Genomic DNA, 23,154 nt, shown 5'->3' with positions numbered 1-23,154 from the left:
GGCCTTTATATTTTATTTTCAAATATAAAGACTTATAAGCAATTGTAAAAACCACTACAAACCCTGTGCACTCTTTTGAATTTGTCCATGTACACTTTGATCTATTTTCACTTAAAAAGTCAAAGGAAATTGACAAAAATCCATTTCTCCTTACTCTTGTAAAAAGAGCCAAATAAGTGGGCGGTTCTACACTTCACCCGAAATTAACATTTCATCAAATTAATAATCTTACATAGTTAATTACTATTATGCTTTCTTCCAATTATGTTTAGCCATTTCTTTATAAATTATAACAATAAAAGATGAATTATAGGAAATTAACCTTTCATCTAAATTGAAATAATAATCCTAGTTATTTACTTTTATGCTTTCCTTCTTACATTAGAGTTACCATAAGTATTTTTGGCATCAACAATTAGGTAATTTTGTAGGGTCGTTATAACAGAATTGTACCAAATATGATAAATTAATGCATGTAAATTAAGTTTTTAATGATACCACCAAAATTATGATTATTAATTTATCTTATGAATCCCTATCATAAAATAAATAACTTAAATTTTTATTTACAACTATTAAGGGATTTTAGATACACAAAGAAGACACCAGAGTCATTATTTTTAGATACCAAATGCTGAATACAATATTTATTTTAATCAAGAGGTTACATTTGCTTACTTTATGAACTAATAATTCTTATTAATTTTTTTGTGTCTCTTATGTACTTGGGGACTTAATTTGACAAACTTCTGTACTTGAATGCTAACAGATACAAATTACACCAAGTAGGGTAAATTACTTATTATATATTTCCTTTGTATTTCTAAAATTTTAGATTTGACTTTCAATAGACTAAAAAGTTTGAAAAATAAGCATTAAAAAAATTGTGGGAATTGGAGGAATGGAAATCTGTCGAAGATTTAAAAAACAGAATTATCGTTACATTTCAACTTTCAATAAAAAGGCACTGGGTAAAATTGAATTTAAGATCTTATGATAATGATTATTAATATTCAACTTTTGATATGTATTTTTCTTTAAATAATGCTAAAATTTTTAAGTATTTAGAAAATCACAACAGTGGGAGAGAACAAGAAATTTATTGCAGAAAATAATGCCGTTGATTTTTCTTTTGGAGCACCAATTTGTCCGGATCAAATGGGAGCAACCTAAAAAATAGGCAACATAACAATTTGGAAATTCCCAAAGAACACAGCACAATTAACTTTTTATTGTGCAAAAACAAACCTTTTTGATTTTATAAGCTCTTTATAATCAGGTTGTATGAAGATTTCAAACAAGATTCCAGATACTATCTATAAAAAAGAAACCAATAAATTTGCTTTCTGACCACCAACCTTTTAAGTTTCCTCAGAGATTTTAATGCATATAAAATGAAAAAGAAATTACTAAAAAAGGAAACATATTTATCATATGTGAATTACACATTAGCCTTTAAAATACTGTTAAATTCAGTCACAGATAGGTTAACCAGGCTAACGTGGAACTCACAATACGTTTTAATTGAGATACTTGAAAATTAAAGCTTCTGGCTTATTATTCCAAAAACAGAGGTTACATTAAAAAGGAATTCCTTCCCACAAGTAAGTTTTAAGCTAACTTTAAAAATTCAGTTATTTGAATTTTTTTAATAAAGTGAAAAAAATTAATAAAATTAATCTTTCTTCAATATAGAAATACATAGAAAGAAAAACCTTCAAGCATATTTCTTATTTTTAAATATTTTCACATAATATATATACAATCAAAAATAGTTAATCTGGACTCGTCGGGACTTCGGCGATTTCGGATTATAGATCATCAGTTTAAATCTGGTTAGATGGCATGCAGAAATTATAAAATTAAAAATATGAAACTGTAATTTATGAAATAAAGAACAATTATGATCTAAAAGATATCAAAATTTACAAAAAAAAAAAAAAAAAAAAAAAAAAAAAAAGCTTAATATTTATTTGTTTACTTTAATAAACATTTTTTCAATGTAAGTTGTTTAAGTTGCTTCGTTTTTTATGTGATAATACATTCTCTCTAATTCTATAAACAGACATAATTTCTTGTTCAGTTACAAAGTTACGTTGTTCAAGTCCTATAATTGCCATGTCGAGAATACCGACTAATTTGTCAATCGAAATTTTTTCGTTTTCAATAACATCTGTGTCAATTTCTTCACTATCAGAAGCGAATTATAATGACGAGGAATTTGATTTAAATCATATCAAAGACGGAGTACATCGAGATGAAATACTACATTTAGTAAGGAATTATAAGCCAAATAAAATAAAAACATCTGCCCTGAAGATAAGGGTAGTGCTGACAGATCAACTTCCAATTCATCCCGGAGGCATCCCCCCTCCCCCCGCAGAGCAGCGTGAAATTGATAAACAGATTTCGGAATGGTTAAATAAACACAGGATATGCCTTTATCCATTTTTTGCAGCAATTTCACTGTTTGTTTAATGGACTTCGAAACATACTTTCGCTTTGTAGATCTTTTACATATTACTAAATATATATCAGAAATTCTATTTGACATAATCGAAAGTTCAAGCTTACTTTTATAAAAATTGCTCTAACAGTCTGCAAAAAAATAATAAGCCGGATCCAATTCGAAGATTAAGGAACAACGCAATCTGCAACATTAACTGAATTAGATAATTTTAGCTTAGCTTATACTGTCCGTTATACATTAAATGCGCCTTCGTAATTTTTTTTTGCGCACGTGCACACGCATATTTGCAGCCGTAAAGTTCTCACGCGCATGCGTCAAGGCGACACATGCGCAGAAAGTTTGTAGCTTTGAGGTCCGGATTATAGATCATTCCGGATTATGGGTGTCTGAATTAACGACTTTTGACTGTATATACACGCATTAATACTACTATGAAAAAAATACTCGCAAGTTCCAATGTAGCAAACATAAAATTATAATTAAATAATAAAAACATGATAATCTTAAATACTTAAAATCATATTGAAAACTATTATACTTTTTTTGTTTACAATTTTCTTAACAAACTACAGTATTTTTAACACAATTTAGAAGACTTGCAAAAGATTAACTGTATTTAAAATTATTACATATATCACACTTTAACATGTAAAAAAACTAAATATAATACAGACAAATTTATTAATCCCATCAATTGAAATGCTTAAGTAAAAGAATACAAAACACTATTCACAATTACGTAGGACTTCCAACCAAATTATACTATTTGATAAAGGTTTGATATATTTTTGATATATTTTTATTAGATTCTGATTTAGATAACTTTTTTTTTTTTTTTTTTTTTTTTTAAGAGAAAGATATCAGTTGTATACTCTAGTTAATAAATACTGCACATGAACTTTTGAAAAAACCATTAAAAGTCAAGCAACCAGACCTTAATCAATTATACCATTAAGTAGAGCAAATTACTACTGTTTAGCGGTTCTTATCCAATTCAATAATCCACTGCTAGCTGTTAAAAAATATTTAAGTTGCACAGTTCTTGTGAAATGAAGTACGTTATTAAATAACTTAAGAAACAAACATCGTAAAAAAAAAAAAAAAAAAAAAAAAAAAAAAAAGCACTAAGAATCTTTCCAAGAAAACATGAAGAACTAGCATGAAAAATGAACAACTATACTAAGAATTTAAATAAATAACAAAATAAACTAGATTGGCTAACAATATAAATCAAAATATTAGTTTAATGGCAATCATTGCTCTTTTTAAACGTAGCACATTTATTAAGTTGTATATAAATGGAATTAACAGTAATTCTTCGATAGCCCCCCCCCCCCAAAGAAGAAGTGGGAAAAATGCAGAATCGCCCACTGCTTGGCGCGTTTTTAAGAATTGCACATACTCGGTATCCATGTACACATCAACCTATTTTCACTTTAAAACAAATCACAGAATTGGGGAAAAAAAAAAAAAAAAAGGCAATGTGCACTCCCTTGACTTTATCCATGTACACATCGACTCATTTTCACTTAAAAAGTCAAAGAAAATTGACAAAAATCCAATTATTTTTACTCTAGTAAAAACCCACACACAAATAAGTAGGCGATTCTGCACTTACATGAGAACTGAAGAACTTACATTTTCTTAGTTTTAAAAACTTTAAAATTAGATATATATATATCACTCTGCAAAGCTAAGGATTTCGGTATGTCCATGACCATTTTGAGAGGAGATCCGATTCCATTGATGGTTACATAACAGGATTATGTGTGCACCACAAATCAGCACTTTCTGTATTCTTTATCAACATTTATTACAAACAAAATATGAAAAATAATTCTAGACAAGAGTTTGTGTAAGAAGCTGATGCTTGTTTCCCAGAATGTTATGAATATTGCTTCTCCTGTATAGCAAGAGCATATTTAACAAAACAACTGATTCCAATCAGACTACCTACATATTTTAGTTAAAAAGATAAGTTATGATGAAAGCACAAAAGAAAGCAATATTTTAAATGATATAAAACAACCTCACAGTTTTATATTCTAGTAAATAAAATAAAAAAACTAAAAAGTATTTTTAAAAGATAAATTAACGAAAATTAATTTTTTTTAATTCATAAGAAAACTGAAACAGTGATAAACTTTTTCTTTAAACCATGCAGTATTAAAACTGGGGGAAAATATTCAAAAATTATGGATAGAGAACTATCACTAGATTACTATTTAATGAATATATAATAATCATTTTAAATTCAAAGTAAAAAACTTTACACTATATTATAAATACATGAAACTGTTTCTCATTACTACAGGTCCTCAGCTAAGATTTATTTCATGTAATGAAATGCTGTACAAGAATAATTTCAGAACTAAATCTCCCTAACATAAAACATACTTCCCGTGTATGAAAACTGCTAGCAAAAATTGGAAGAAGACTACACCTATAAACTACTTAATGGAAGTTGAATTTGAGTAATGTTTATGTAATAATTTGAATTAAATTTAGATAATTACAGTGAAATTATATGATCCGAAGTGTCCTGCGGCCTCTTTTTCAATAAAAATATAAAGCCAGTTGTATTATATACAACCAAAAGCTTAGCTGCAGTACCCTTTTTTTGGCAATGCATACTACCTTGGTTAAGTAATCCATAGGAACAGGGACGAATCAGTTCATTCTACAAGACAGAGCAAGAACATTATTTTTAAGATGTTGAATATTTCTGGAAAGTTTTACTTAGAAGCAATAAAAAATAAAAATTAAAACATAACATTCAAGTTAAAAAAAAAGGGTTTCTTTTATAAATTCCTCACCTCCTTTCTGTAAGGTGCTTCAAGCATAGCTTCTACATCCCAATCATCAGCCATTTCGATTCCCTCTCCTACAATAGAAAACAAACAACTTGATACACACATGACAATTTATTATATTAAAAAGAGAAACTACATGATTCAGTTCTACTCATGGAAATTAAATGCACTCAGGCCAGTTTTAGATAAAATTAATTTCTTATAAAAGTTTACAATTGGGTGCTCCTTTTTTTTTGACGCCAGGAAGGCCCAGTTTCAAGATGGCTGCTACACAAAACCAAATTAAAAGTTAAAGAATTGCACAAACTCTGTGTCCATGTACACATTGATCTGTTTTCACTTAAAAAAACATCCCAGAATTTCACACATTGTGCACTGCCTTAAATTTGTCCATGTGCACATCAATCTATTTTCATTTAAAAAAAAAAATCGGGAAGCTAAAACAAAATTAAAACTATCATGGTAAACAGAAATGAGGTTTCATTGCAATTAAAAAAAAAAAAAAAAAAAAAAAAAAAAAAAAAAAATTGTCGCTAAACGAAGAGGCACCCAATTCTACACTAGAGTGTATAATTTTATTTTTTCATAATGAGTATAAAACTTTCCCAAATTTAAGTACAGGAACCAGGAGATAGCACTAAATGTTACGATTTCACTATTTGTCGAAAACTCCATTTCTTTTTTTAAAATTGTCATTGTCAAAACATGAATATGTTCATCATTTAAAACACTTCTTTGAGTGGGAGTATATGCCTACAACCAATGACTGCATAAAAATAAAGGCTGGGTAAATCGTATTACCATTCTTCATAGTGATGTAAACAGCCTTTAAAAGGCCTTGATTTTAACATATTCTTATAATTCCTTAGGCATTCAATACATTATATATATATATATATATAAGTCCAAAGAATGCAAAAACAGCTATGGGTGCAAGCAGAATAATAGTACAATATTTTTAAAATCAAGATACGTAGTTCAAATAAGGAAAAACATAAAGCGCGAAAGTAGGGGTTCGAATCTAACATTCCTTGTACTTAATACAGTCAAAAGTCGTTAATTCGGACCTTAAAGCTAAAAACTTTCTGCACATGCATTTTACGCGTGCGCGTTAGACTTCGACTACTGCGCATATGCGTGTGCGCAAGTGCAGAATACGTTTCCGCCTGCGCGTTTAATGTATAACGAACGGTGTAAGCTAAAATTATCTAATTATCTATTTCAGTTAATGTTAATGATTGCGTTGTTCCTTAATCTTCGAATTGGATTGCGCTTATTATTTTTTGCAGACTGTAAGAGCAATTTTATAAAAGTAAACTTGAACTTTCGATTATGTCAAATAGAATTTCCGATGCTGGAACTTCCAAAGGATCTACAAAACGAAAGTATGTTTCGATGTCCAACAAACAAAAAGTGGAATTGCTGCAAAAAATGGATAAAGACATGAAGAATGTGACAGAGAGGTTAGTGAAAACGAAAAAAATTTCGATTGACAAGTTAGTCGGTATTCTCAGCACAGCAATTAACGAGACTTGAACAGCGGAACTTTGTAACTGAACAAGAAATTATGTCTGTTTATAGAATTAAAGAGAAAGTATTATCACATAAAACGAAACAACTTACATTGAAAGAAATGTTTAATAAAGTAAACAAATAAATATGAAGCTTTTTTTTTTTGGTAAATTTTGATACCCTTTAGATCATAATTGTTCTTTATTTCATAAATTACGGTCTCATATTTTTAATTTTAGAATTTCTGCATGCCATCTTACGAAATTTAAACTGATGATCTATAATCCGGAATCGCCGAAGTCCCGACGAGTCCGGATTAACGACTTTTGACTGTATTAACCGTCAAAGTTGTTTCTCTTCATAAGCTAATAAAATTGAGTTAACCACCTGTCTTGAAACAACATCGAATATTTTGTCTTTTTTTTTGTGGTACTTGTTTTCTTGCAGAATCAGAATTGTTTTTTTTTTCCACTACACATTATTATGAAAGCATTTAAATAATTTCAAAATACGCACTTGTTTGTGGATAGCTAGCTAACTGCAGACTAAATGAAAGAATTGATTGAAAATGAGAGGGTGAGGGGATACGAGGGCGTGCACACGCTACATGCCGGCATAAAACCACAACTCATCCCATAAGGTGCCTACTCACATCAGATCACTGCTATTAACATAGACGTTCTTTGGCTGCCGCACGCAGTCGTGTGATTTTCGATGCTCTCAACCATTTCGTCCGTGCACACTGTGTGATTATTTTCGAGAAACTTGATATTCCGGGAGAGTAATATTTATTTTTAATTTATTCCGGGAGCTGGGAGATTTTAAATTTTCAGGACAATTCTGGGAGAGGTGGGAACCCTACCTCTGTGCCAAGTGTAGCAGTACAGCACTTTTTTCGAGCGGCTGTGAGGTGATTACGTGACATAGGAGTAAACATGATTAAACTAGCAATACAAATCTTGGATAAATGGAAATAAATTAGTACTATATACAAAGTTACCAGTTCATATTATGCTCCATGGTGCGAGGACGTTTAAAGGGTTGATCGGTTATGTAGTCTTTGGTTACAGGGCTGTGGAGTTGCTAAAAAAAACACGTCGACTCCGACTCGATTCAAAATGAAATTAAAGTTACAAAAAAAAAAAAAAAAAAAAAAAAAAAAAACCCGAAAAACTGAGTTAATATTTTTATTTTTGGACTATATATATTAATAAATAGGTATTTTCTATTTTATTGACATATTAATAAATAAATAAATATAAGGGAGGAGAATGGATGTGATATTTGCCATTATTGAATAAACTGCTTCATTTAGTTACAATTTAGGTAAGCAGCAAGCACTCCCAAAATTGATGCCATTCTTAGGAAGCAAGCAGGAAAAGGTGCAACGCAATGGAGAAGTACATATTTCATGATACGGTGGTTGTTAGAATTAAAAACTTTTTCAGAAGAAGTAAATAACCCTACTATATCACTAACAGAAAGACTGTGGAATGATCTTGCAGAATTGGAAACTCTTCTTTTTATACCATATATAGCCACCAAAAAGCTACAATCTGAAGAATTAACAAGGCTAGACTGGAATACTGTGATGTGTTTCTTTCTGAAATAGAGGGTTTATTGCAAAAGGAATCATTTCTTCAATGAAGAAAAGAGAAACTAGTTTGCTAGACAATAAGATCGTGCTGGGTTCAATATATGTAGATCCAAAACACTGAATTTTGTTGGATGATAAACAAATTAAAAAGGCATAGAAAGCAATCATGAACTTTTATTAAGAATGAAATTATTCTCAGAACAACTGGAGTATTCAAATCAGGACAGTCAAACTGCAGATATTCCAACTGAGTATCTATCATTCTCTTCCATTGATGAATTAGATTTTGAGAAATATTCGGATAATATTGAAAAGGTTAAGACAAAGCGAATGAAAATAAATAACCAAGAGCCTTTAGACATAAAAATGAAAACATACAAACAAGATTTATATATGGCCTTTGAAGAAATAGATAAATATGATTGGTCTTTTAGAACTTATAAAAAAACTATCCTGAAAAGTTAAAGGAAGTAGCTCTAACAGTAACAGCTCTTTTTCCTACTCAAGTCACTGTGGAGACTTCTCAGTTCTGAAGTTTATCAAATCGGATCTATGGTCCTCTAACAAAGATCTTGCCGAAGTTTCACAGTTTCTTAGAAATTACTAATGCGAGTTTTTTCATTCCATAATAAATGTTAATATAAAAAATTTGCTATGCATCAATTTTTTTTCTGTAGCATCTATTACTTCTTTTATACTAAAAAAATAAGCTGTACCCATACATATATATGAAGGAATCGGTCATTTTCCCAACCGACTCCACAGCCCTGATTGTTAACCAATTAGTTAAGAATATCATCAGGATGTGCTTCACAGTTCTTGTAGAATTTTGCTTATCAACAAGAATTTCATATCAATGGGTTTGACGGGTTGGGTTTATATGGTAAAAACTTTTCATATTACAAGAAAAATGGGAGGTGCACAATTAGATGTTACAACAATCGGATACACAAATCTACGGCTAGTCTTTTTTGAGTTATGCGAGATACATGTGTACGTATATACAGTGGCTCCCAAAAGTGTTCATACACTTACGATTTTATCTATCCATTATTAAAAGTAAACTTTCTAAATGAGATTTTAATAATAATATCTATAATCCATTCATAACAAAATTGCATGAAATATTTTTAAAATATAGCAAAACTTTATTTTTAAGAAAATAATAATCATAAAATAAACATTTTATCTCGCAAAAAGTCTTCGTACACTTAAAAAAAATTTTGACACAATAGTAAATAGTTTCATTTTACGTTAAATTAATATTTAGTAGGATATCCTTTAGCATCCACAACAGCTTTTAAACATCTGGGAATATATTTTACTAATTTTTTTTTTGTAATTTCTGTATCCAATGTTCATCCATCATGACTGTTTAGAGTTCGTTTTTAGTTTTGATGTGTTTTCGTACTCTAATCTTCAGTTCTTTCGAAATGTGTTCAATGGGGTTTAAATCTGGTGACTGAGGTGGTGTTTTCAAAATCTGTGGACAATTATAGAGATACCACAGGCGAATGTTGAGAGCCGTATGCTTAGGATCCCTATCATGATTAAAAATAAAGTTGTTTCCAATACCCAAATTTTGGGCTGATACTTTTAAATTGTCTCTTAAAATATTTAAATAGAGTGATTTATTCTGCCATCAATAAATACCAAATTACCTAGTCCTGATGCTACAATGCTCAACTGTTCCAACTAAGTTCTTGGAATGAAATTCCTCATTTTTTCTTTTCCATATGGTTATTCGACCACCGGAACCAAAAATATTAAATTTGCTTTGTCAGCATAGAGGACATTATTCCAGTACATTTCAGGTGTATTTATCATTGATTTTGCGAATGAAAGCCTAAGTTTTCCGTTTTTCTCACTAACAAAAAAATTTTCATGGGCGTAGCTTCTCTGAGAACTCGTCGAACAGTTTCAGGTGAAATTGAAGTAGAAAACTTTGCATCAAATTCTGCAGAAATTTTTACAGCACTCAAATGTGGGTTTTTCACAAACTTTCTAATAATAAATCTCATCACGTTTAGTTAACTTTCTCGGTCGACCTTTTCTTACCTTGTTTTAAATCTGATTTTCTTCTTCAAATCATTTTATCACATACTGCACTGTAGAATGGGATAAATTAATTTAGCGATACTTCAAATTGACTTGCCACTACTATGGTTAAAAATTATCAATTTTTGAATGCTGTTTGTAATTTCTTTACGACTGCAACGCATTTTTCAATAACAAATAGAATATTATGAAGTAAACAATAAAAAATTAAAACAAACGATTTTTTAAATGCTACCACAATGCAAAAATGAAAAAAAAAAAAAAAAAAAAAAAGCGGCAAACGATAATTAAAATTTTGATTTTATCCAAAATTTTTTCAGTGTACAAAGACTTTTGTGAGATAAAATGTTTGTCATTTTTTTATTACTAATTTCTTAAAAATAAAGTTTCACTATATTTAAAAAAAAAAAGCACTTTCGCAAAGGATCCGTTAAACGTAAAGATTGCCAAAAATGACGATAAAAGTTCAAAGCTGGTCGGCGAATTGGATTGTCGGAGGTAGCAATCTGGTTTTACAAGCACTTGCCTTAGACAAAAGAATATTTTTCGTCTGTTCGGGGCTCCGTTTTGCCGCTGGTCAGTGGCGCGCCACCACTGCATGAGGAGGTGAATGATAATTTATAACTCGGCTGTTTAGAATAGTATGGATGTGTTCTTACGTAACTTTTAAGACTTTAAAAACACAGAACAATAAGGCACCTAAAATATTATAATTAACGTGGGCCGCAATAATATACATTTTTGTTTTTATTACTGTTATTTTATTTAAAATAATAAGAATTAAATCAGTTTCCGTGCTTAAAAATTTGATATATTTTTAATGCCTTTTAACGATTACTTTTCAGAGGATGCTAGGTGTTTACATACAATAATTAGAATGAAATAAAAATTATTATTGGTTGTCTGAGATGACAAAATACTTTTATGTATTCCCAGAGTCATCAAAGTTAGTAAACCATTGCTTTGAGTAATTAATCAAAGTTTGAATGAATCTTGAAAGATAACAAGATGTGTAATGTTTCTTCTAGTTTTATTTACAATGCTACTTTAAAGGATTTGAATATTATTGAAGATTCTTGGCATTGTCAAATTTATTAGGAAAAAGGCAGTTGTTTCAAAATAAAATATTTTAAGCTGTCAGCAAGTAATTTCAAAAAACAACTTTGAAAAATTGCTTATGTAAAATGAATGTTTTAAATGTATTACTTAGTAATGAATCCATTAATCTATTTATTATAGGTACAGTAGCACTAATTATTAAAGATAATTTCGAGAATATCGACAAGCAAAGCACTTAATGAAAAAACTTTTTATTAAAAATATTAGTATTCTGTATGAACGACAGAGAATATATGTAATGAATACCATGTCCAAAAACCTATATAAAGGAAAAGAAACAAATAAAAAGTATTCTCTACCTCGAAACTTGAAAAGTAATCCTGCTATGCAACACATAGTTAATTTCTAATTACACGATACAGTCAAAAGTTGTTAATCCGGACTCGTCGGGACTTCGGATTATAGATCATCAGTTTAAATCTGGTAAGATGGCATGCAGAAATTATAATATTAAAAATATGAAACCATAATTTATGAAATAAAGAACAATTATGATCTAAAAGGTATCAAAATTTACAAAAAAAAAAGCTTAATATTTATTTGTTTACTTTATTAAACATTTCTTTCAATGTAAGTTGTTTCGTTTTATGTGATAATACTTTCTCTTTAATTCTATAAACAGACATAATTTCTTGTTCAGTTACAAAGTTCTGCTGTTCAAGTCCTATAATTGCTGTGTCGAGAATACAGACTAATTTGTAAATCAAAATTTTTTCGTTTTCAATAACGTCTATGTCACTTTCTTCACTATCAGAAGCAAATTATAATGACGAGGAATTTGATTTAAATCATATCAAAGATGGAATACATGGAGATGAAATACTAAATTTAGTAAGGAATTATAAGCCAAATAAAATGAAAACATCTGTCCTGAAGATAAGGATAGTGCTGACAGATCAACTTAAGGCCGCAGAGCAGCGTGAAATTGATAAACAGATTTCGGAATGGTTAGGTCATTTTTGCAGCAATTCCACTTTTGTTAATTGGACTTTGAAACATACTTTCGCTTTGTAGATCCTTTACATATTAGTAAATATATATCGGAAATTCTATTTGACATAATCGAAAGTTCAAGCTTACTTTTATAAAATTGCTCTAACAGTTTGCAAAAAATAATAAGCCGGATCCAATTAGAAGAATAAGGAACAACGCAATCTGCAACATTAGCTGAAATAGATAATTTTAGCTTAGCTTATACTATTCGTTATACATTAAACGTGCATGTGTTAACGTATTATGCACATGCATATTCACAGCCGTAAAGGTCTTACGCGTCAACGCGACGCATGCGCAGAAAGTTTGTAGCTTTAGATTTTGGCTTAGCTTATACCGTTCGTTATACAATAAACGTGCATGCGTCAACGCATCATGCACAGAAAGTTTGTAGCTTTGAGGTCCGGATTATAGATCATTCCGGATTATGGTCGTTTGAATTAACGACTTTTGACTGTATTGTAAGCATTTTCTTCAGATTTTTCCGGTTTCATATCATGGTTAAAGGGCTGGATGCATGGTCGATTTTTCTAGTTTTCCTCATATGTAATGACAAGCCAGTTTCCCTTAGAAAGTTGTTCAAAATGACATCCTTCTTCAGGTCGATAGCCGGTATTCTTTGGCATATTCGAATAACCTAAACTTTCCTTCAGATTCTACAGTGACCTGTTATAAGCAGGACAATGATGATTCAGCTTCTATCCGTGTCGCAGGAGTATATTTAAAACATGTCAGAACCATGGGATTTATAACAAAATCAACCATGTTTTAATCTTGAAAACTTTATAATAAATTTTCCCAATTTTCTTACGTCGTGAGTTTCACTAACAAGATATTCATACTTTTGTTCAAGTTAACAAGCAGTTGAGCAATGCAATTTTGAATACTGGTAGTTTGACCCAAGTTTGAATCTTCAATATTCAGTATCTTGGGCTATCACACTGTCATGCCGCCTAAAGTTATTCCTGCTTGGCATAATAACAATCTCACTGGACCATGTTACCCACTTATATCAGCTGCATTCTCTCCAAAGACTCTCACTTTAACACAGATTTAAAAAGATCTTTCTTAAGGATACAAATAGGTTTGTCAATGTCTGGCAACAATTCATGAACTTTTCACGCAAAGCATTTACGACTCATTTCAGATACAACATTTTGAGAAGTGTTTCATCTACCTTTTTCATACATATGGCTGCATCATTCAGAAGAAAATGATGTTGTCATGTTTAATTTCATTAGGCCTGATGCAGAATAAAATACTGGAAGGTACTTTTCCGTTTCGCCGGCGCAAATATCGCCAAGCAGACTTTATTGGCGACAGCATACAGATAAAAAATATTAAAAAACTACTCTACAAAAATCTAATGCTCTCAGTAATTATCTACATTAATTTCAAGTTAAATCTTAATTTGGAACACAAGTTTAAATGCAAGAAATATTTCAATTCGTACGAATAGCTTACTCAGAAATTATGTAAAACTGTAGTGCTTTACTTCGCTAATGCATTCTCATTAAGAATTGATGAATTTAACCCTTGACTACCTTTTCTAAATTTTCGCGTAAGCGCTGTGATTGCATCCTAATTGACTTAATTACCGAAAATGGCCTTAGACATAAAACTGAACTATCTGATAAAAATTCTATGTAATTATATGCCAGTATTTAAAGAAACAATCAATCTGATAAGAAAAGGCTGCGACTTGTTTTGAAAATGAGGCATAAAAGGTTACCAGCGAGGATATTCCGTTTGGTATCGGTTGTACCATTATTGGCGACCTTTATCGCTTGCACCGACAAAACGGAAAAGTACCTACTGGAACTGCTGGTTTTTAATAAGTCTAAAATACTGAAACTGCTGGTTTTTCCGACATCTGTTATAAGAAGAAACAATTTCAATGATATCCTGGAACTGGAATTATCCTAGGGTACATATTAATTTGTCAACAGCGTTGGTTATTTCATAAATGGAAATGAGAATATTGCTTTTTCCATTCTAGCTTTGGATATTCTAAATTGCACTAATGTATACAGCATTGAATTATGTCCATTTTAAGGTAAATTTGCAGAACATCATTTTTTATAAGTTTACAAACACCTTTCCAGAAATGGACTTTCTTACAAGATTCAGATAATCAAGATATATTTAGTGATCATCAGTCTGAATCCAAAAAACAGTGCAACTCTTCCTTGTGATCAAAGTGACTATTTTAGAAGAAAAGATAAAACAGGAAAATGGAAGAAAGAACCCTTTCGAATTCAAAGATGCATGGCGTCCCATAATATCATAAAAAATTGCCTGGCAATACACATATATCTAAAGATGTGGCTTTATCCATCGATGCTTGGAAGCTAATATTTCATGGCACAATGATTGTGAAATGCTCTAATATTTATGTAAAAAATACTTAGGGAAATTTTAAAGAGATGCAAAACCTATGGAGAAAGAAGTGTTTCTTGCTTTTTTAGGACTTATCTAAATCTCATTCCCATTATCTATCCTCCCATGTAAATGTTAGAGAATTATGGGCGACTGATGGAACAGGATTGAATATTTTTCGTAAAACAATGAACATTCATTCGTGCCTTACGATTTGATGATGTCGGAACACGAGATGGTAGAAGAAAGAGTGATAAATTAGCCCCAATAAGAGATTTGTTTTAAAATTTTGTCAAATTATATCATGTAGGGGAATATGTGACTTTGGATGAAAAGCTAGAACCTTTTCAAGGATGATGCTCCTTTCTTAAGTATATGCCTAAGAAACTTGTAAGATATGGTATAAAGATATTTACTGTGGTTAATTTTAGAACCTTCTATACTTTCAACATGGAAATTTACTCAGGTCAGTAGCCAGATGAGCCATACAACAGTTCTTGTGAAAAAGCAAAGTCAACAGTTCCTGTGAAAAAGTAAAGCACATCTTAGTTCCATTATACCATTCTGAAAGCAACGTTAGCACAGACAGCTGGTATACCAGTTTATAAATTGGCTAATTTCTTACAGAAAAATAAAATTTCTATCGTTGGAATAATATGCAGGGATGAGAAGATTGTCCCACCTGAATTTGTGTCAAATAAGAATAGAGAACAGCATTCAACCCTCTTCGGGTTTCAAAAGGATACAATGCTACTATCTTATATGGCTAAAAAGAACAAATGTCAAATATGCACAATAATGACCATATTAATGAAAGCACAGGAGATTTGAAAAAATCTGAAACAATTACGTTTTATAACACGACCAAAGGTTTGGTTTATTGAGATTATGGCAAAGTTGAATTATTGAGATTATGGGCTATCTGCCTAAAGGGAAGGATGCCTTCATGGAGGACTTTCTAAAGGAACTGACTCATATACACATTACACATGGGGAAAGCCACAAAAACGCCCATGCAGCCAGCCCGTTCGTAGGATTCGAACCTCGGACCGAACTACCAGTGTTCAGTGACTTTACCGCTCAGCTGCTGGTGGACCCCATGATAAAAGGAGCAGTTGATATAGTCCACAAAATGGGTGGCACTTATTCTGTGGCCAGAATATCAAACCGATGGCCTATGAGCATATTTTTTTCGTTCTTAATTATTGCCGGCATAAATTCAAAGATCTTGCTTTTATCTACTAAAACTCCACCAGAGAAGTTCAGGAATAAGAGGCACTTCTGATTTGGCCTTTGCACCTTTAGATCATCATTTAAAATCACGACGGAAACAGAAAGAATACAACGAAGATTCTCAAACAAAGAAAAGAAAATTATGTTACCAGAGATGTTACATATGCTCAAGGGAAAAAGACAGAAAATCAAAAACTATATGTGTGAAATGTAACAAAAAATATATGTCAAAAACACTGTGAAATAGAAACTTCATTCAAACTACAAAATATCTAATTTTTCTTGAGCCTAATTGATTTGAAAATTAATTATATAACTCGTTGTCTATGTAATAATTCTGCATAATTTGGATTATAATTGCATTCAAAAATAAAAAACACAAATTTCTCCCAGAAATCAATGATTCCTAGGCATATGAAGAAAACATAAGTCCTTTTGATTTATTTGTTATTAATTTTAAAATTAACATTATTTTTAAGCAATTTTATATAATAAATGTTATAATTAATATAGAATGCATCATTTTACTGCGACGCGCATTCTCGTGTTACGTAATACACCGCGCGTCCTCCAGGGTTAACTATACACCGTTAAATGTCATGGTTAACCTATTTACTTCTACATGCTATACATCTTATAACTTGACTGTACACCGCTAAAATCATCGCTTCCGTATGTTAAATATCTTGCAACGTATCTATAAACCGCTAAATTAATGGCCGATTAGGCGTTGGTGAGCTTGTCGTATGAATACGCACTAGCGTCAACGGATCCTTTAAAATTATTTCATGTAATTTTGTTAAGAATAGATTATAGATCTTATAATTAAAATCTCATTCATAAAGTTTACTTTTAATTAATGGACAGAGCACTATTTCAATGAAAATCATAAGTGTACGAACACTTTTGGGAGACACTGAACATACACACAATCACTCTAAAAATTTGTTTCTCCCTTTAAGAACTCGGATAGAGTTGTACTTTATTAAATTTGTTCACAGCGATAAATATTCATCTGTTGGGGAAGAAAATCCATATTTCCATCAGCGGAAAACTGAAATCCATTCTTTTTTTTAGGAACTTTTCCGTAAAATTTGTTTTAGCAAATTGTTTGTATCGTTCTCATAAATTTATACGAAACATTTTTCGATTTCGCTGATCAAACAGGATTTCCCATAATTTCAACTGTTCTAGGGTGCATACTAAATTCATCGGAGGTTCAAAAGTCATTAACAAATCTAAAAAAGGAATTTCCTATAAATGGAAAAAATCTCTATTCTTTAGAATAAGTAAATAATAAAACATATCAAAATCAATAAAAGCATTCATTCTCATTCTTCAACAAAATTAAGATCTCGATCAACCTGTAACAATTTAAATTACTCACTCATTGAGATTACACCGAAATATGTGTAAAGGAAAGAAACTATTATATGCTATACTGTAAACGACTTACTAATGAGCTATTTTTTAATACAATTAAATATATCAAGAATTTTTCTTCAATGAAATTAAATTCCTTCCTTCACAAACACAGAATCACCACAATCTACGGGGTTTCCAATATAGAATAAAGGTGTGGAAGATAAATGACTTAGAAAATAAACAGTGTGGCTTCACGCATAGCAAAGGAATTCAAAAATATATTTTCAAACTGAATATCTAAAAGTACTTTATTAATCTATATAAAGCAAGAATGAGAAGTTGCAATGGTTCATGTTTTCAATTCATTCGCTGCGATTGCTCTGTCATTTCAATAAAGCAGTCGGAATAAAATAAGATTTTTTTTTATGATTGATTAAAATTTATAGGAGGTAGAAATTACTTTCCCTTTATGTATTATTTAATACATTGGAAATTATAAACAGGAAAACAGGATTCTTCATTCTACAGTAGTTAAAAAACAAAATTAAAAAAAAAAAAAAACAGAAGAAGCAAAAAGCTAATATAATCAAAGAAATGTTTGGCAACCGTACTTTCGGCAGTATTTATGCCGACAAGAGTTGTAATCTTAGAAAAGGAAAGTGTTCTGAACTAAAATGACTGCTTTTGAAGGTACAATATTTAAAATAATTAAAAAATTGTAATAAGATGTCATCTATATGAATATTTAATTTGAGCATAAGGTTTCGGAAGTAAATAGACGATGACTCCAAATTTTTGTGATTTATACCTAAAGTTCTTTTTATTGAGGCGAATGACTATTTTACAACATTCTTAAAAATCCTGCATTTCATATACAGAGATCATTTAGTAAATGTCATACATCCTTGTGTACTTAAGTATGAATGAAAAGGACTTTCTTTAATAATTTTTACATTAATTTGTAATTAATATTTATTCACATAATTAAAATTCTAATGAAGTCTTATTTTTTTATAAGATTTGTTAGTAAGATCGTTTTTTACTGATCTTTATATTGAAATGCATCTCATTAGATGGGAAATGCAATGACGTATAATTAATGGAAAGCAATCCAAAGTTAGTTTGTTCTGCATTTCAATAGAAATAGAATTATCAATATTGATAGCTTGCAAAGTGCGAAACATAAATTGCTTTTGCAAAATTTGCATGCCATTTTATAGTCTTAGGAGCATTTACTTTTATAGCTTTTATCATAAAGATGTATTTTTCTTTCTGCTTGTTCAGATTTTTAGGTATTTATACTTCATTTGTAAGCATTTAAGTTTCATCCGTTTTCTTGGATATCCAGGTGCATGATGCTTCATAAAACGTAATATTCTAGAATGGTTTATTAATAAAAAAACTTTAATTATACATTTAAAACCATTGTTTAACATGATTATACCATCATTTTTACCAATTAAAATTCAAAAACTATTTTTCAGAAAATTTCGTTTTTATTTGCAAAATTTTATTAATTCAGTGTAGTGCAGATTCATATAAACAGATTTTATTTTATTCATTATTTCATTATGTAACTTATAATCATATTAGACCAAAGTTACATAAGGGACAAGTTAGTAGTTTTTTTTTGAAAAGATTGCCAACTATTAATATTTATTGTAGCTTGGCAAATATTATCAATTTTTTAAAATACGAATTTGATATGTTAAATAAGGATTAAAGGTTACATAAAATATTATACATACTATATTACTGTTGTTCTTCCCATATGTGCAGCATTATGTTTTGTTTAAAAAAAGCATCAATATTACAAAATTTGGTACTCTTCTGTTATCGAGACTGAGTTAAAAAATGTATGCCCGGGTATATACATACATATGTCCTTATGTATATACACTGACTACCAATAAGTATTTGGACGCCTATGCAAATGACAATATCTGCGGTCTTAAGGTATGTTACGGACTCCGCCGGTATATATCGTGTAGGAAACAGCATCGGCTTTAGTCGCATGCAAGATGCCCCGCAGTTCGGAGCTCTCTGATTTCGAGAAAGATATAATTATCGGGTATCACAAATGTGGCTGATCCCTAAGGAACATATCTAACGATCTGAAGTACCCAAAATCGACAGTGGCCTATGTGATTAAGAAGTGGAAGGTGAGCGGTGATTGTCGGAATGTGTTCTGAGTCGGCAGACCAATGAAACTGGGAGATAGAGACCGACGAGTGCTGTCCAGAGAAATTCAGAAGAACCACACCCAACCGATGGCCCTCATCCGCGAGGAGTTTCAACAGGCATCCGGGAGTATTGTTTCAACGAGTACCATCCGTAAGAAGTACATCTGCTTGGTTTTCATGGTCGTGCTGCTGCCCATAAGCCTTTGATCACAAAGTCCAACCGCGCTGCTCAGTTAATGTGGGGCAAAGCACATCGAAATTGGACCATAGATCAGTGGCAACGGGTTCTTTAGAGTGGCGAATCAAGGTTCACCCTTTACCGTTCGGATGGCAGGGTCTGGCGTGTACCTGGAGAACGTCTCCTGCCAGAATGCATTGTGCCAACAGTCAAGTTCGGCGGAGATGGAATTATGGTCTGGGGGTGTTTCTCCTGGTATGGGCTGGGACCCTTGGTCCCCATTCATGGTAAGCTCAACTCCGATGCCTACTGCACTATTTTGGATGACAATGTGCTTCCTACGTTGTGGCAGTTTTACGGATTGGACCCCTGTTACTTTTAGGACGACAATGCCAGTTGTTATGTTTCGACGTTAACCAAGGCTTGGTATGGTGCCAATGGAGTTCATCGAACGGACTGGCCTGCCCAGAGTCGAGACCTGAACCCTATCGAGAACCTCTGGGACGAGTTGCATCGCCGAATTCAGGTGTGCACTACCCGTGCAAAATGAGTGAAGGAACTTCTATGTCTTCTCCAAGCCGAGTGGAAGAAAATACCACTAGCTGTCATAGAAAGACTTGTGGAAAGTATGCCCTGGAGGGTCCACGCTGTAATTACCTCGCATGGAGGTTCTACCAACTATTGATTTCGAATAAAGTTAGTTTTTCTTTCCTATCACAGGTGTCCAAATACTTATTGGTAGTCAGTGTATATGCATATATGAACACATACATACATTTTTTAATCTTATCCCAGTGACGGAAGAGTACTGCAAATTCTCTGGAAACTTATAATAAGGTTGCTTTTTTCTTTTAAAATTGTATGTTGTCTTGTTCTCTTTCAATGAAATATACCGTTTGAATATTTAGAAATGCAGCATCTGTTAAATAATTTCCGGAAATTTTGAGAACAATTAATTAATGAACTTTTACATTTTTGTAGTTAAAATGCTGTGAAAAAGTAAATATTTCGGTACTACTAGATTTTCATTGCTCCCATTATTATTAAAACGTGTGTCAAGATTAATGCCAAATTTAAACTACTTATATACAATTTGTGGCTGCCATATTTCTATGATTGCTTTGAATATAGCATCAAAAGGTGTATCTTTCCCACAGGATTTCCACCATATGAATTCCAATAGATACGACTCTAGATGATGTCAAGCCGTACCTCTTTGCTTTTTATTTCACCGTTTAACAGAGCCCCACAATCCTTTCGCATTTTGGGTGTGAACGCCCGTTGCTGGATCAACAAAATTAAACTTGGGATTCATAGTTGAATGGCAGGAACCAGCTTTTTCAAGCTCTTCTGTTTTATAGACTCACCAATATTCTGAATATATTATCGATCCTTCCACTACGTGGTCTACAGTCATTGATATTAGTATGCCTGCTTCTTGATTTGGAACCTGAACAAGAAAGCACTCGGTACTTTCACAGCATAACTTGCCAAATTTGTGGAAGTACCCGTACCATTTTTTTACATAAATGTTTAAACTGAGAAAAGATAATTATGGTATCGCACGGTTCCACAGATTCAACAAACAGAAGTTAAACTGAAAAAATTCTATTATTATTCTACACGGTTATATAATTTGGCAGTTTATCGTGAAAAATCATGTGGTACAGTAAAAAGTGTGTAATCCGGACGTCCATTATCCGGAATAATCTATAGTTCAGACCTCAAAGCCACAAACTTTTTTTTTTTTTTGGTATGCTTTACGCATGCGCGTTTAATGTTTACATATGCACGTTTAGCACAAAAAACGAAGCAACTTAAACAACTTACATTGAAAGAAATGTTTAATATAATAAAGTAAACAAATAAATATATTTTTTTAAAATTTTGATACCCTTTAGATCATAATTGATCTTTATTTCATAAATTACGGTTTCATATTTTTAATTGTATAATTTCTGCATGCCATCTTACCAGATTTAAATTGATGATCTATTATCCAGAAAAATCCTTGCTTAATCCGGAATCGCCAAAGTCCCGACTAGTCCGCATTACGGACTTTGTACTGTACTAATATTTGTATGCTTCTAGGTATATTTTAGGTTAAATTAGTAAAATTCCATTGATATAGTATGAAGTCCGACATCCGGATTCCCAATAACCACCAATCAAAAAGTAATAAAATCTACCCCCCCCCACAAAGTCTAAGAAGGGAGAATATAATAACAAAAGGAGACAGATGTGCCAATAAATGCAATTTTAAATACTTGCTGGCTAGGGAATCTCATCGTAGCCAATGATAATGAATTGATAGATATATCGATGTTGGCTAGAATCATACCTTAGGCCCTTGAGTGGTTGTTTGGATGAATGCTGTGTAGTTTGACACCTAGAGATCTTAAATTGTATTATGCAATGCCTCTCCTAAATTCTAAAAATTCAACCATTCCTAATTTTTGGCATCCCTAAATTCTGACACTGAGTTGATGCCTCAAACGGATTTCAACCAGTATAATTTTTCTATTTGACCCAAACAATAAGTGAAGTTCCAGTGTTGCCACATCTACATATTATCTTACTAGATTTAAAATTATGATCTTAAATCCAGAATTGTGGACTCCCAGTGTGTTCGGATCTTGGACTTTGTACTGTATTCTGGAGGATACTTTTTCATTGTTTAATTTTATCATTTCTTTATTTTTATCAAAATAGTACTGAACACACATGATCAAATTAAGTGGTGGCTACTGTATTCTTGTTTAACCTTGTTAAAAATCCTTGTAAAATCTTGTTGTATTTTTATCAAATTATTTACTTCCCAAGAAATCTTGAAACTGTTTCTTCAAAACTTTTTACTTTATACTCAAATGTCTCTTTTTCAGAAATGGGTGTTCTTCCTGAAATTGCTCAGGCAGTTGAAGAAATGGATTGGAAGTAATTTGTTTATCTGCTTTTATGTATATAACATGTTTGTTTCTCATCAAAAAGTGTTTTTAATAATTTAATTTAAATAAATTTGAGTTTTCTGGGGAATTTCCTTCACATTTCACATCTGTAATCAGTTTTAAAGTCATTTTCAATAATCAATAATTAGTGATTCTTTACATTTATACAATGTTCATATTTTACATTATAAAGGAAGTTGGTTTATTTGATTATGGCAAAGCGTGCTAGGGCTATCTGCATAAGAAGAGGAACACCTTTACGAACTTTTTAAAGGAAACTGCCTTGTATACAGGTTACATATGTGGAAA

At 31.4% G+C, this 23,154-nt stretch overlaps 2 protein-coding genes across 5 annotated transcripts in view; one reads left to right on the top strand and one right to left on the bottom strand.

Moving 5' to 3' along the window:
* The window catches only part of Caper (RNA-binding protein 39-like protein Caper), a 54,246-nt gene extending 36,527 nt beyond the window's left edge, over positions 1-17,719 (bottom strand). Inside the window, exons 1-2 of one of the 3 annotated variants that reach the window (XM_085825252.1) lie at positions 17,562-17,719; positions 5,287-5,354 (exon numbers count right to left, since the gene is read on the bottom strand). In XM_085825252.1, coding sequence (XP_085681378.1) covers positions 5,287-5,354; positions 17,562-17,565 — 72 coding nt within the window. In that variant the 5' untranslated portion in view covers positions 17,566-17,719. Of the gene's footprint in view, positions 1-5,107; positions 5,151-5,286; positions 5,355-17,561 lie in introns of those variants that run through there. The other 2 variants (XM_085825253.1, XM_085825254.1) reach the window with 2 other exon arrangements.
* A 404-nt stretch (positions 17,720-18,123) lies between these two features.
* Positions 18,124-23,154, top strand: part of Ddx1 (ATP-dependent RNA helicase Ddx1) — a 193,717-nt gene continuing 188,686 nt past the window's right edge. Inside the window, exons 1-2 of one of the 2 annotated variants that reach the window (XM_035363517.2) lie at positions 18,124-18,229; positions 22,783-22,834. In XM_035363517.2, the coding sequence (XP_035219408.2) occupies positions 18,214-18,229; positions 22,783-22,834 (68 nt within the window). In that variant the 5' untranslated portion in view covers positions 18,124-18,213. The remainder of the gene's footprint in view (positions 18,230-22,782; positions 22,835-23,154) is intronic. The other variant, XM_085825251.1, reaches the window with a different exon arrangement.

Source organism: Stegodyphus dumicola, chromosome 10 (genome assembly GCF_044657685.1).
Source record: "Stegodyphus dumicola isolate Sdum_Otavi_A_Nest chromosome 10, ASM4465768v1".
Lineage (NCBI taxonomy): Eukaryota > Metazoa > Arthropoda > Arachnida > Araneae > Eresidae > Stegodyphus > Stegodyphus dumicola.
This window is presented reverse-complemented; position numbering and strand designations above follow the sequence as displayed.